At 52.0% G+C, this 14,402-nt stretch overlaps 1 protein-coding gene across 2 annotated transcripts; it reads right to left on the reverse strand.

Annotated features, from left to right (window-relative positions):
- Positions 1–5,813: 5,813 nt before the first annotated feature.
- On the reverse strand, positions 5,814–14,086 carry Ppp1r32 (protein phosphatase 1 regulatory subunit 32). 2 transcript variants are annotated; one of them, XM_031384726.1, is made up of 14 exons: positions 13,954–14,086; positions 13,331–13,466; positions 12,767–12,884; positions 12,346–12,499; positions 10,724–10,852; positions 10,162–10,225; positions 9,730–9,842; positions 9,247–9,306; positions 9,041–9,127; positions 8,731–8,844; positions 8,553–8,647; positions 6,493–6,657; positions 6,070–6,144; positions 5,814–5,903 (listed from the first exon to the last, which is right to left on the reverse strand). In XM_031384726.1, exons 2-13 carry the CDS (start codon positions 13,437–13,439, stop codon positions 6,075–6,077), a joined length of 1,278 nt encoding a protein of 425 aa, XP_031240586.1. In that variant the 5' UTR covers positions 13,440–13,466; positions 13,954–14,086; the 3' UTR covers positions 5,814–5,903; positions 6,070–6,074. The 2 variants fall into 2 exon arrangements, with proteins under 2 accessions (XP_031240586.1, XP_031240587.1); XM_031384727.1 differs by lacking the exon at positions 13,954–14,086 and adding an exon at positions 13,649–13,670.
- Between the last annotated feature and the right edge of the window lie 316 nt (positions 14,087–14,402).

Consider the following 14,402-nt stretch of genomic DNA (forward strand, 5'->3'; position numbering starts at 1 on the left):
GGAGGGAGAGGAGGAGGAGAAGGAGAAGAAGAAGAACAACAACAACAACCTTTCCTCCTCAAGTTGGTTTTGGTCATGGAGTTTTATCACAGCAAAAGACACCTAAGACACCCAGCATACTTTGAAAACTGAACACCTATGTGTCCCAGAGTCTCCCCCAATAAGTACCACATGGATTTTGAATCTGAGGTGAGAATGGATGAACAGAACCCTACCCGGTGGATGGGAGTACTGGCCATGGCTCTATGCAGAGCAGTGGATGCACATCACAGTAGTAGGTGATGACTGTGTGTGGCTAAGCCTGGTACTGGTATGCACTAGAGGATTATGTGCGAGTCCAAACCTCTAAAGTGTTTTAGTTGTTTTGTGGTGGAAAGGAAGGGGTTTGCACATTCAGAGTGCCCTACATTTGAAGTGTCAAGGCTATCTGTAATCTCAGCACTTGGTAGATAGAAGCCAAAAGATTGTCATAGGTCTGATACATCCTGGGCTACACAATAGGACTCTGTCCCCTCAGAAATAATAATAAAATATTCAAGCCTGCAGGATGGTTCAGAGGGTAAAGGAGCCACTTGCAGACAAGCCGTGATGACCTGTATTGGATCCAAATGGTAGAAAGGAATCAACTTCTTCAAGTTGTCCTCTGACCTTGGAGAGCTAGGTCACACACAAAATAAATGAATAAAGTATAATTTTAAAATAAAAAAAAATAAAACATCATCAAATCATGTCTTTCAAGGAACTTTGAGAGCCAGGTTGCTATCACTTTGGGAGTCACATGAGCCACCCGCACCCATCCCTCTCCCTACTTCTGCCTTCCTCTGTGAACCAAGGAGCACCTAGACTATCAGCTCCTGTTTCTGGGGCCCCAGGATTTGCTCTGGGATGTCCATAGGGGCCTTACTGTGCCAGGACCCACTGGGAGAGGACTCTGCAATAGGTCTGTATGCCTAGGATCCACACACTCTCACTGGCCACTGACTGGAGGAGCCAGTGCCTTCCTTGAAAACATCCGGGCATCATCCAAGCTTAGATTGGGTGGGCAGACACCTCTCTGACTTGGATGTTTACCTAGAACCTCATCCAAACACACACAAACACATTACTTATCCTAACAAACACTCACCTCTCCCCTTAACAAAAAATAAACAACAACGCCCTTACTGCAAATGAGAAGTGTCTAGGCTCCTACCCATCCCAGGCCCCTATCCAACTAAGCAACCTGATAAGAAGGGCCAGAGATAGTATGTATTTACTAAGCCACATGACTTTGAGCAGGTAGTTTCTTCTCTCTGGCTCAATTTGACCTGGTAATCCCAAAGGCCTTAGGGAAGTTGGTGAAGGACAAGTGTTCCTCAAAGACTTTCTTGGCAGATCTGTTTCGAGCAGCACCTGGAGGAAGCCAGGAGTACCCAGCCCTGCCCTGCCCCTGCCCTGACCCTTTAAAAGAAAGCCCCAGTGGATGGCCTCTGATCCTATTCCTCCCTTCTGCCTGTGTGGTTGTTTGCAGAACAGTTCCTGGTGAATGGGTGGCTCTCCAGATGGCCAGAGAGGAAATCGGAGAAGTTTCATGTACTCCATCTGCCTGTGTGTATCATGCCCACCATTCTCAGCCCCCAACCCGCCCAGGGCCTCCAAGTTCTCACAGACAGATGCCTTTGAACAACACCCTCCACCCCATCACTCTCCTGGGAGCCCCGTTTTCCCAGCTGGCCAGTTGTCAAGCCCATGAGCTGTTGGTTCTATGTCATCACGTGCTCCAGGCCAGATGGTACCTGTCAACATCAGCTGCCACACTGCTATGACAAGCAGCAGCCTCACACGTGTCCCTGTGCGTCAAAGGTACTGCCTGACCCAGCTTCACTCCCTCTCTGCCCTGCGCTGCACCCCCATCCCAATGCCGTCACCACCCTGCCTACGTGTGTCCTTAACATGCCCCCACAGGGAGACGCTCTGTGCTCTAGCTGCAGAGGGGAAGGCCCACAGAATATTCTCTGCACCTGGCAAGCCGTGGCGTGGGAGCTTAATAAAGGTTAGTCATGGCACCCCTAGAACCTTCTCTAAGATATCTGCAGCTTGAGGAAGAAAACATTCTGGTAGTCAGCTGCCATAAAGGTCTGGCAAAGTGTGACCCTGGGAACAGGTGAGGGCCCAGCCCAGCTGAGGGGCAGCCTCCCTGCCAGGTTGCTCAGCCACCAAGTTGGAATGTAGGGTCCCTTCACCCGAATAGGAAAGCTACTAGGGTCAGAGGTTGGCTGAAGGTAAGAGGCAGCTGAAAGGGCAGTGCAATTAAAAAAAAGAACACAGCAGCTGTCCTGAGGGCCACACCAGGTGGCTGGGGGGAGGCAGCACCACAGAGCCTCGGCTGTCTGCTTGCTACACAGATGCAGGGTACCTACTGACCAACACCGTTTGTTGTTAGGGCAGGTGACAGCCAGAAACCCACATCAGGTACTTCCACAGGCACACAGTATGATTCCACCCATCCATTCACCTGTCCATCCATCCATCCACTCACCTATCTACCTATATTCACCATGTTCTTCCAGACATTCTGGACAGTACTGTGCTGGGCTCTGATGCACCAGCTGTGAACAACAGAGATGCTGTCTGTGCCCTTGCTGAGGCTCGTCAGCCAGGAGGTGAATATAGGCGGCCCATGAGCAGAGTCTTCAGATCTGAGCAGCCTGTCTTCTGAAGGGCGCCCATAGCCATGGCCCAAGCTCAACTCATCCCCTGCTATCCTTCTATACTTCTGCTCCCTTTAGGCCCACTGCAAAGGTCTCCAAGGAAGCAAGCTTGGCTTGTGGCTGAACCATTCCAATGGGCCATAGCCGCCAGTGAAGGATCCCAACTCTACCGCTTACCAACAGGCTTAACTCACATCTCTTATGGCTGTGTGACCTGAGACTTCTTAGGCCTACCAAGCAGAGACCCTCCGACCACCGCCATGGCTCAGCCATGACCTTTCCAGAAACCCTTCCTGCCCCCAGGGTCCTAGGCTATCTTGTCCTCACATTGTTCCTTGGACTGGGGCAGAGGACCCAAACTAGGACCCATGGATCTTCTACCTGGAGGCAGGCTATAACCCTTGCTGTAGGTAGAAACATAAATTCAAGGAGCAAACAAAATATCTTCACCCCTCCTCAGGGCCAGAGTCCACAGCCCCTGCTCAAGAATCATTGGGTGCCCCCCTCACATGTTCTGGAAACTGTCGTACAGGGCACAGAATAAGGAGAGACAATGGAGAAAGGGTGTTATCAGACTTCCAGCATCTGTGACACAGACACCAGATCCCCTGTTGGGCCAGGTAGAGAGAAAGAGAGATAGGACAAGTGAGACACATGAGCTGTGAAGTGAGTCTTGTGGGGAAACATTCAAGAAATGAAACAGGGCTGGGTGTGGTGAATATATGTGGGTTGTGTGCATGTGTTCCTGTGTGTTTGCTATGCAAGTTGTTATATACACATCCATTCTCATGGTTTGTGTGTGTGTGTGTGTGGTGTGTAGTGTGTGTATGGGTGGTGTGTGTAGTGTATGTGTATGTATGGTGTGTATGTGTGGTGTGTGTAGTGTGTGTGTATGTATGGTGTGTATGTGTGGTGTGTGTGTAGTGTGTATGTGTATATGGTGTGTGTGTGTGTGTGGTGTGTGTATGTGTGGTGTGTGTGTGTGTGTGTGTGTGTGTGTGTGTACTAGAGTTTTACCTTGAATGTCTTCTTCAATTGCTTTCCAAGTTATTTTTTAGGGTAGAGTCACTAAACCAGAACCCATGAATTCAGCCAGACTATCTCCAGGAGCCCCACAGATGATCTGTCCTTTCCCAGAACTGAGATCAAAGACACTGCCACCCCACCCAGCTTCTGTCCATGAGTGTTGGGGATCCGAACCCAAGTTTTCATGCTTTGGCAACAAACACTTTACCAACTGAGCCATCTTCCCTGAACCGTCTATACCTTTATACAACTATTTTCATGCGTCTGTGTATCTGTGTCTTTGTTCATCCCCATCTACATGTGCATGTGTCTGCATGTATGGGCATCTTAGATGCTCATGGGAACATCCATGTATTATGTACATGTTCTTCTTGTGTTCCAGGTGTGCTCATATTATTGCTTCTTCTTTCTCTCTTTCTTCTTTCTTGCCTTTCTTTCTTTCTTTCTTTCTTTCTTTCTTTCTTTCTTTCTTTCTTTCAAGTTTTTGTGAAACAAATCTCATGTAGTTCAGGCTGGCCCATGTAGCTGAGGATGATTTTTAAATGACTGATCCTCCTGTTTCTGCTTCCTAGTGCTCTCAGATACGTGCCATTGTGCCCAAGTATGTAACTGAGGTTATATTTTGTTGGCATAAATGTGCCCCATGTTTGTGTATGGAGTGCGTCTTCAGGGCTCTGTGTCCTTTTTAACTGCTTTCATGTGATTTTATTTTATACTATCTCTCTTTCCTCTCCCCCCCCCCCATTTGTGTGTGTGTGTTTTGGCAGGGAGGAGCTAGTAATTGTGGATGCTCTCACCCCACTATGAAGTTATAACAAGACATTTTTGGGATCCAGGTCCATTTCTGGGTTGGTGACTCACCCTAATGTTGGAGGCCATGGACCAGCAGGTCCCCACGCACAGCCTGTGAGACTGTCACTGGGCCCTGAGTCTGATTGGGTTTAGAGCCCAGAGACTCTGTGTCCCTGACTCCCCTCCTCCAACCCTGGGACCAGCTGGAGCCTCCCACAGCCCACATGGAGGCCCTGCCAAGCTATGGACAGCACCAGCCCTGCTACACAGGACTGTACCAGGTCCGCTCTCCAGGGCCAGCAAAACTGCAACATGGACGCCCGCTGAGAAGCACAAATGGACACAGGGGTAGTAGATGACTGTGCATGAGGACCTGCTGGTCTATGGCCTCCAACATTAGATGTGAGTCACTAACCCACAGACAGGCCTGGGTCCAAACAATGTCTTGTTATAATTTCATTACCAGGCTGAACTCTGAGGGGACATCTCCAAGTTCAGGACTGCCATCTGGTTGCCCTCTAGGACCCCTAGCAACTCAAATGCTTCTTTAGGATCTAGGCTCCTGAGGTATAAAATAAGGAGTTGTTGACAACAGAGCCACATATACAGCTGCACAGTTGTGCACTGAACAGATACCTGGCTGAGTGACAGCAGGTGCTGAGAGCCAGGCTAGATTATGCCTTGCAGATGAGAAGCAGCAGTGCCCAGCTGCCCCATCTTTCCACACATTTGCTCACTGGGCACTGTGCTCAGTGGGGTATCCCTCTAACAGACAACTTGTTCTCATTCTGTAGTGATTTCTGTAGCATCACAAAAGATGCTGTCTTCCTCTGGCTGCTTAGCTTGGGGGGAAAGCCAGCCTTGTCATCAGTCCTCCACCCTGTGCTGATGTCTAGCTTGCCCATCTCTCACAGACCCCGCACCCCTATCCATCACAGACCCCACCCCAACCTATCACAGACCCCACCTCCCATCTCCCTGGCATTCTTCTTGGCCTATCCCCATAGACCTCTCTCTTTTGAGGCTATCAGTGGGACCCAAACGTCCTGTTTTAATCCACAGTCCTATTTGCATCCAACTTCTACGCTGACCTTACTGATCACTATCCCAGATAAGCACAAGCTGAGGGACATATCTCAACAGGGCAGGAAACTGAATGGGATGTACCTTGTCGGCTGAGCTGCTGTGACTAAGATGCTCTGAGTCCCCTGACTTCAAATCTGGCCCTGAACCCTCTACCCAGACACACTCTAGCTCAATCCTTCCCCGGCACCACCCTGCCCTGCCGACAGTGACTGAATACTGTGCTGGTTCAGTGTTCTTTATTTCCTTAGGAAAGTAATCGAGGGAATCTCAGGGAGCTTAGGGGAAGGAGCTTGTCCCATCATGCCAAACCTGGGAGGAAGGAACAAAGAGAAGGTCTGAGGGAGAGCTCTGGGGGTGGCTCTGAACACTCTTCAGCAGAAACAAAAAGCCTCCTGACTCCCATCCCTCAAGCCTTATTTAACCCAGGGCTTGGGAAGGGAATGGGTGCAGGAGGGCATCCTGGCCTCTTACCCACCAGACTCAGCTGGAAGGTGGGTAGCGGTTGCTATGAGGTACATCTCGATAGAAGGGGTCAACTGAAGCCAAGGTTCTGCAGGAAGAAAGAAAGCTGATATAAGGACGGGTGACCAGGCCTGGGCCTCTCTCCTCTACCTCCCTCCCCCAGATCCCAAGAGCGAGCCAGGCCCGGACAGGGATAGCCAAGCCACAGACATTCTCTGTCTGCCAACTGGAGCCTTTACTGTCCAAGTGGGGGTTTTGAAGAACTGAGCAGGAGTCCCAGGAGGGATGGGCCTACAGTCCATTCACCTTTAAATCCATGCCTCACAGCACCATCACCATGGTGGAGGTAAGACATGCAGTGGAAAGATAGGGCTGAGGTAGGAGGGCTGCAAAGTGAGGGAGGGGTGGCAGGGGCAGAGCTGAGGGGGCATGCTACCTTCCCACATGGGGGTGCAGGTGCCTCAGGGTCTCCGTGGGATTTGGAGTGGAGTCCATGTGGGTAACGGGCTCACTGAGGGCGTAGGCTCCTGCTTTCTGGGGCTGGATGCCACCTCGAGTCCAGCCTTCTCGATCCAGCCCCTTGGGGATGTTCTCAAAGTACCTAGTATGGTGCAAGGGCCCTTAGCTACAGCTCACCCCTTTCTGAGGCTCATCCCTCCCTTCACTACCAACAATCTTGGGCCTCAGAGCCCTCCAGCCTCCTTGCCAATGCCCATGTGTCTCCTCTGCCTGTCATGCCTCAGCCCTTGTCCACCTAAGACACTCACTCGGGAACTGCCTGTCCCCGTTTCTGGAGCTGAGTGCCTCTACCCACTCTGAAGCTGAGACGGTGCAGAGAGCAAAGGACAGGATCTCTGGTGTTCCCACCTGTGGCCCTGCCAGCACCCAGAGAAGAGTCCTAATCCTAAGGCTCTGATGCCCTTCTATCCACCTAGACAACTGGGCCTTAGGCTGGGTTCTGAGACACAAAATGAGTAAGACTGGCCCCACCCTGGCTATGAAGATGGAAAGATGGGATGCCTATAGGTCTACTTGGAAATCAGTGATTACAACCTCTGGGGGCCTCGGGATCTCCAGCAAGAAGCGGGGTGTCTGATACCTTCAGGAATTCCTGACAGGTAACGGAGGCAGGGTGTGTGAGCAGGACCTGCAGACAGCCTGGGGTTTGAGGAGGGCCCCATAAAGGGAGCACTTTAGAGACACATTTTGTCTGCCAACACCTGGAGTGCTCTTCCATCACCCTTGTGGAAAGAGCAGTTACTGTGTTCCCAAGCTAAGCCCTAAGAGTGTGGCCCTGAAGCCACCAAGACTCTTTCAGTTGAGACCTCTATTGCTGGCTGGTCCTCAGTCAGACACTCTAAAGTGTCAACTCCAGTGCCAGTGCTGCCTTCTTACATCAATACCCTGGTCCCGGTTCCCCTACTCCTCTTCTCCCTCTTGCCACACCCCGATATCCTCCAGGGCCTAGGTCAGGATTCAGTGAAAAGCAGGAAGTGCCCTAGAACTGGGGTAGGGGAGGAGGGAAGCCTGACAAGCCAGAGGAACATGGAATACTCAGGCCTGGGGACAGTATGTGTGTGTGGATAGATCAGAAGTATGCTGGGAGGGAGCCTGGCTTTCCAGCTCTAGGACTCTGCCCCTTCACCCCAAATCCACTTCCTGTCGGAGTGAGTCAGTGCACGTGTGAACTCAGCACTCGGGAGGCAGAGACAGAAGGAGATCTGCTACAAGCTCTAGGCCAGTCTAATCTACAGAGAAAGTTCTAGGCCAGCAAGACTAGTCTCAAAATAAAAAACAAAACCAAAGGTATTACACTTCCTTTCTGCTGCTCCTATACGCCCTCCCCACCCAGCCCTGGTTTCAGAAGCTGTCTCCGTGGCTCTTGGACTGCCTCCTACCAGAAGCCATCCTGCAGGCCTCAGACGTGGCCCACAGCTCACCTGCTGAGAGAGCGCTGAGCCCACCTAGCATATGATGGACGCAGTACCTTAAAAACTGATGCTTTTGCTGCTGCAGAGCTCCACATTCATTTACCCTTCCCAAGCTCACCAGCCTGGCCCTGCTCTGCCTGTCCTGTCACCGCTCCCCAGAATCTGTTTCTCCTGAGCAAGGAGCTCCATGAACCTTAATGCCACCCTGGGGACAGCTTTTTAACCAGTGACGAATGGGCCTGGGGTGTGACTGCCCTGACTCTCTCACCCTCCGGCTGGGCCAGATCAGAGCTGAGTGCCTTACACTGTCGTCTAGCGTTTCTGCCACAGGACAGCTAGCCTCTTAACGCCCCCATCACCATCTGCTTTCCCTCCCATGTAACGTCCACATGCCCCTAAAGTCCATTCTCCCAGTGAAAGGGCAGCCCATGATGCTCAGCGGAGGGTCTGTGTCTGGAAGAGTTGGGTGGGAGCTTTCCCTCTCAATGGTTGTATCCTCATTACTTGCTCTGCCTCAGTTTTCAGTCAATTGGATCTCAGCATTTAGCCAGGAAGGGAGCCTCACCCTTGGTTGTAGGTGGTCAGGTACCGTTGATCTCTGTCCTGTTCATAGGAATTCCGAACGTAGCTGGGGTTGTTAAGAGTGAACCCTGTGGGCTCCTGTACAAGATGAGGACAGGGGAATGAAAGGTCAGGACTCGGGAGCACGGCTAGGGACTGGGACGGGTGGCAAGCAGCCTTACCTTGTTCCCCACAGACTCCTTGCCAAGAAGGGCAACATTTGTCTGTTGCATCCGCTGGGGAGGCTGGTAGGACCTGTGGCTCATGCTGGCAGTCTGTGGGCTTGGAGTAGGCATCTGTACGGAGAAGAGACACAAGTCAAGAGGCTGGGAGGCTGGCTGAGGTCATATGATGGAGGAAGGATGGACAGAGGCCGTCCATGCTTTAAAGCACAGGGCTCCATCCCAGCCCCCAGCTTTATGCTCTGTCTGTAACACCCTTCATCTATCTCTGCCTCTTCTCCTCCTTCCCTGCTGGGCCCCTGTCACTCACTCTGGGATTCAAGGGCCTTTCGTTCACTCGACTGTATCCAGTGTCCCGATCAGAGCCTCTGGCCAGCACAGGGAGGAAGTCACTTCCCTGGAGGGAGCAAAGAAGTTGTGGGCACCACTCCTTCACAATTCCAAACCGTGTACAACTGTCCCCATAGGTGACCCTGCGCCACCCCCTCCCCGCCATCCCAGCAGCAGAAAGCTTACCTGAGGGTAAGTCATAGGGAGGTAGTCTGACTTGGTGACACTTCGTCCTGGATGGAGGGTCTGGAGAGGGACGCACAGTGGAAAATCAGCCTAGCTTCCCTTTCCCCTCAGTGGCTCTCACACCCACTGATTCCTGCCTCCACTAGATCAAGCATGCAGAAGTGTTCTATACTGACAGACGTGACTGAGGCAACAGAGGAATAGGTAGAGTTTGGGGTGGAATGACGAACCCCTGGTCCAGAATGGGAACCAACAGGGAAGGTTCCATCTTTGAGCATCCTTGGCCTTGCCCCTTCACCTCCTTGGACCTCAGTATTGTCAACTCTAATGTGGGACTCTTAAGCACAGCAGTGGTGTTCTCTCGCTTGCCTTCATTCCACACTTGTCTGGAGGGCTTTGTGTCCAAAGCTTTAAAAGTAACTACAGAAATCTTCCCCTGCCCTGCAGTCTTGAGAATTTTGATGTTCCTGAACCCACACTTACAGGATCCCCAGGAAATGCCTGTGAGGGCGGCTGGAAGACAATGGGATTCTTGGTAGACTCTTCCGTGAAGCCAGTCTCTTCTTTGGAACCAATTGTCTTCTTAAGCAAGAGATCTGCAAAAGCCACAGCTCTCTATGCTTCATGGGGCTACTTCAGTATCCCAGCAAGAGAGGAATGGACTCCAGGGGCCAGGCCAGGAAAGCAGAAGAAAGGATAGGGGTTGACAGGCAGGAGTAGCTGTGCTCAGACCCAAGTGACCCTGCTCCAAGAGCAGGACAGAGCCCTGAAATCAGCCCAGGGACACCGCTCCCTCAAGCCACCCACTTGATAATCCTCCTTTCCCCCCCCATGGTAGCTTCCGAGAGCTGCACCAGCTCCAACTCTGGAGTTTCCTTCGGGCTGGAGAAGGCTGGTGAAATTGCGAGGGCCTACCTGGGTGGTTTGGAGACTCCTTGATATACTTGGAATTGTATTCAGAAGTCATGAAGCGTGGGCCCTGGAATGTACAAGGCAGAACAATAGGAACACAGCGGGCCAGGGTGGACCGCAGGCATTCTGTGATGGTGGCGGTAGCTCTTTGGATGTGTGAACACCCAGTGGGCCTGGGAAGGGGAGACGCGCACAGCTCCCCAACAGACATCTAAGGATGCCTGATGAGGCATGACAGTGCTCCAAATGCCTCCATGATCACTCCAAATCGCGCGGCATGATGAGTTCCTGGAAATGACCCTGAGGAACCCAGACAAAAATGACGGGGTCATGATGAAGGGGGATAAGCTGACAGAAGAAAAAAAATACCAGCTTGGTCACGGGACAGGGCAGGATGCCGTTTGAGAACTATCAAATTGAAAATGCCTTGCTCTCGGCACTGTTTCAGGGCCCGAGACCATGTGCAGAAGCCCCCCTCCCCCAGAGAGCAATCACAGGCCCAACATCTGCAGGGGAGGTGGTGGCTGTGTCCCCCCCTCCTCAGCCCTAGCCGATATCCACTCACATAGTGGGAGTTCTCCCACTCCGTAGAGCCCTTGCCCTGCGACTGGTGGATCAGGGGAACCTCCTTGGGCTCCAGTCCTGTGATCGTCTGAGGCCCGTGATCCTGGGTGTCGAAGTGGACCTTCCTGACCTGGAAGAGTGAGAACACGTGATCATGCTGACAAGGTGAGGGAGTGCCAGTCACACTCCATCCTCCACTCCTACAGAGCACCTTCACGGCAGTCTGTGTGGCTCTATTACAGTGACATCGGAGGGGCCTCTCCTGTGTCACAGCTTGCAACATCTTGCTCATAGTGACTCTCATACCCTGACGGCAGTCCATGGGGACTTTGGGTCCTCAGACTGTTGCAGCCACTTAACCCCTTGTTGGGCCCCTCAAGCAGGAACTCCTGCCCCAGGGCCCTTGCACTCGTAGCCCACACTGCTTGAAAGACACATCCTGTAGGCAGCTGTGGCTAGAGGAATAGTCTCTTCCGAGCCTTGCCCAGTGTTTCCATGCAACGTCTTTCCCAGCCTTTGGGCTTCTGCTTCTTCCTTCCTTTCCCCATGCTGTGTTTCTCTCTTACCCCTTCCAAAAATTTTTAATTTTATTTTACATTTTAAAAGATCGATTAGCCAGGCTGTGGTGGCACACACCTTTAATCCCAGCACTTGGGAAACAGAAGTAGGAAGATCTCTGTGAGTCCATAGCCAGCCTAGTCTACATAGCTATATAGCTAGTTTGTGGACAGACAGGACTACACAGAGAAACCCTAGCTCAAAAACACAAAAAGGAAAAAAAAAAGATTTGTTAGTATTTTACGTGTCTGAGCTTTGTATATGCCACATGTAGATAGATGCCCACAAAGACCAGGTGAGGGCATCAGATACCCAGGAGCTAGAGTTCCAGGAACTGAACTCGCATCCTCTGGAAGAGCAGTGAACACTTTTAACCTCTGAACCATATCTCCTGCTATCACCATTGTCATTATTTAAATTGAGATGAGGTCTCATGTGGCCCAGGCTGGCCTTAAACTTGATGTGTAGCTATGGATAAATAACTCTGAACTTGCTATCTTGCTGCCCCTCGATCCCCGGTGCTGGGATTATAGGCATAAACTGGCTTAGGAAGCACGGGGGGGGGGGGGGTGGAACTCAGAGTCTCATGAACATTCAGCAAGCGTGCTACCCATTGAACTACACAGCCTAAGCACATGCCCTCCAAATGTGAAATGAATTCAGAGTAGATGACTTGGATGAACGGCTACCTGTCCTCATGACCATGGTGGTTATTTGAATGGTGGTAATAGTGAGGACAGAAGTGAAGAGGTCGGGTGACTGTGACAGTGACCTTGAGGCAGTGTAGGTTGTGGCAAAGGGCTTGAATGAATGACTAGGATCCTGGTATCTGTGAGGATGGAGTAGGAGTGAGGGTGGGGACAGGGCTGCAGGGAGACAAGAAGAGGGAGTGACAGTGGGGATGGCGGGGATAAAGACAGGACCACAGTGGGGAGTGGCCCCTCACCCTACACTTTGGCTCTTCTGTGCTAAGTCTTCTCAGTTCTGTACAATGGAAGCAGTATTCCCTGTTTTCCTGCACACATCCTGGGGCTCACTCCTTCCCAGCATGGGCCCAGCACTGACCTCTTTAGAAAGTGGTCCAGTGTTGAGTTTTTCTCGCCCATAGCCAGAGTTCGTCTGGTGCAGGTTCCAGGGCAGGGGTTGTTTGCCATCAGGCACTTCTAGGGGAGAGTAGCTCTGACTGGTCACAGACTTGGAAGTGTCACGAATTTGTTCCCTAAGGGGTGAGAGGAAGCAAGAGATGGCACCTCCAGGGCCACCTTCTTTGTTCTGGGGCTGAGGGCTGCAGCACTTATTCCCAGAGGCTGCCATCTCTCCCGTCACTCTCTCAAATGTTTCAAGAGTCCTTCTTGGCCCTGGGGCCAATACTGGGCAGCATGCCAAAGCCATTCAGGCCTTGCTTTGGAGCCTGGGGCAATGACATCTCTAATAGTTAAGATCCAGCAAGGCAAAGGAGGGAGGCAAGGAGTAGTGGAAACTGTACCCCATGGCAGGATTGTCCAAGGTGTCCAGGTGCGGTTGGTAGGAGACCAGGGGCCGATAGTTGGATTTGTAGCCTGTGCCTACATGGCTTCCCATGCGGGGCTTGAACTCCTCCCGACCTGCCAAGGGACAAGACGGAAACAGGACCGAAAGTTATCAGAAGGGTGAGGAGTGGCTTCCCAAGCAGAGTCAGCAGCCACCAGGGCCTAGGGAACACTAAGCCAGGGGAGTACCTAACAACCAGGTAAGGGGAGCTGTATAGGCCTGGGCCTCGGAGGACTGTGATAGGCCTGGGCCTCGGAGGACTGTGATGCTGGAAAATAGAACCAATGGCATGGGGTCACAGGAACCGTGTGGCAGACACACTTCAGTGACAGGACCAAACAAGGGGACAGCCGGACAAGGCCAGCTTGATAGTGTGAGCCTTGGGCTCAGGGAACAGAGCCACCGTGTGGCAGCTCACTCTCTGCTAGGATTGACCTAGAGGGTGTGCCTCTACCCATCCAGGGTCCCTCTTCCCATCCAGGGTCCTGAAGGTAGCACCCATAGAGATAGGAGTCCTCACCATAGGCTGTGCAGTAGCTGGTAGCATAAAACTTCAGAGGGTCAGAACATCCCCCCGAACTCATCTTCACATAAGGAGAGACAACCCCAAGAGGGAGTTTCCCCATCATGGTGCTGCAGGGCAGGGCCCCACGGGCCTGAGAAGAAACCCAGGAGATCCTCATGAGTCCTGATCTCAGGCTTCAACCCCACCAGTGACAGTCAGTCACTCCCTCATAGATCTCAGTCATCCTCACAGCCCCTGTTCCCGTTTCTGGAGACTGCATCCCAAACCAAACGAAGAACCCATCTTCAACTCTCACACTGTCGTGTCTCTTACCAGGGTTCAAATGCCCCCACTGTAGAGCCAAGAAACGATGCCAAGAAATGAATTGAAGCTCTTAACAAGGGACAGAGCTGGGTTTCAGACTTGGGCTATCGGACTCCTGGTCCTCTGGTCTGACCTCCTATATGTGCTTCTTAGGAGAGTACATGACCAGATGACCGCCTGCCTGACATTTCTCTCCTGTGAGACATGCCCCGCCCCCACCCCATCTCTTACTCAGTTCCTTCCTCACCCACCTCCCTGTGGAAGTTGACTGTGCTCTCCTGGGGCCCTGCACAGTAGGCCCCACCCTCACCTACCCTCTGCTGCTAGCTCTGAGGTCGGCAGAGGCCACAAGAGGCTGGAGCTGCTCAAGAGAAGCTGGCCCTCCTGAGGTGGAGATGGCCAAGCTAGAAGAAACAGAGTGTTGCTTAGCAACCAGCACCTAGCAACAGCGTCCCAAGCCTCTGAAGTCCTTCTCAAGCCATGGCCCACTGAGGGGCTGACCTGTCCAGGAAGGGAATTCTAAGCACAGCACAAATTTGGCCCTGCCTCCATGGCTCTGGCCCACGCTGCCCTGCACAGACCACAAAGTGTTGCTTGTCTAACTGATGTGAAATAAAAGATAATCCTGGACAATCTCTCCCATTTACAAAGTATCCACTTCTCAGGGTGGATACTTTATAGCGTTTATCTTCATCCTCCTAGCTGCTCTTCTAAGTAGCTATTATTATCCTCTCTTCTCTGGGGAACAAGAGGCTTAGACAGA

The sequence above is a fragment of the Mastomys coucha genome, unplaced genomic scaffold (assembly GCF_008632895.1).
Source record: "Mastomys coucha isolate ucsf_1 unplaced genomic scaffold, UCSF_Mcou_1 pScaffold21, whole genome shotgun sequence".
Classification (NCBI taxonomy): Eukaryota; Metazoa; Chordata; class Mammalia; order Rodentia; family Muridae; genus Mastomys; species Mastomys coucha.

Excerpts from the sequence above, each read along its gene's own strand:
- Ppp1r32 (XM_031384726.1), bottom strand. The coding sequence starts at position 13,439 with ATGATGGGGAAACTCCCTCTTGGGGTTGTCTCTCCTTATGTGAAGATG. Across the intron at positions 12,500-12,766 it reads TTGGACAATCCTGCCATGGG|GGAACAAATTCGTGACACTT; the intron begins GTACAGTTTCCA and ends CTCACCCCTTAG. Across the intron at positions 10,226-10,723 it reads AGTGGGAGAACTCCCACTAT|GGCCCACGCTTCATGACTTC; the intron begins GTGAGTGGATAT and ends TGTACATTCCAG.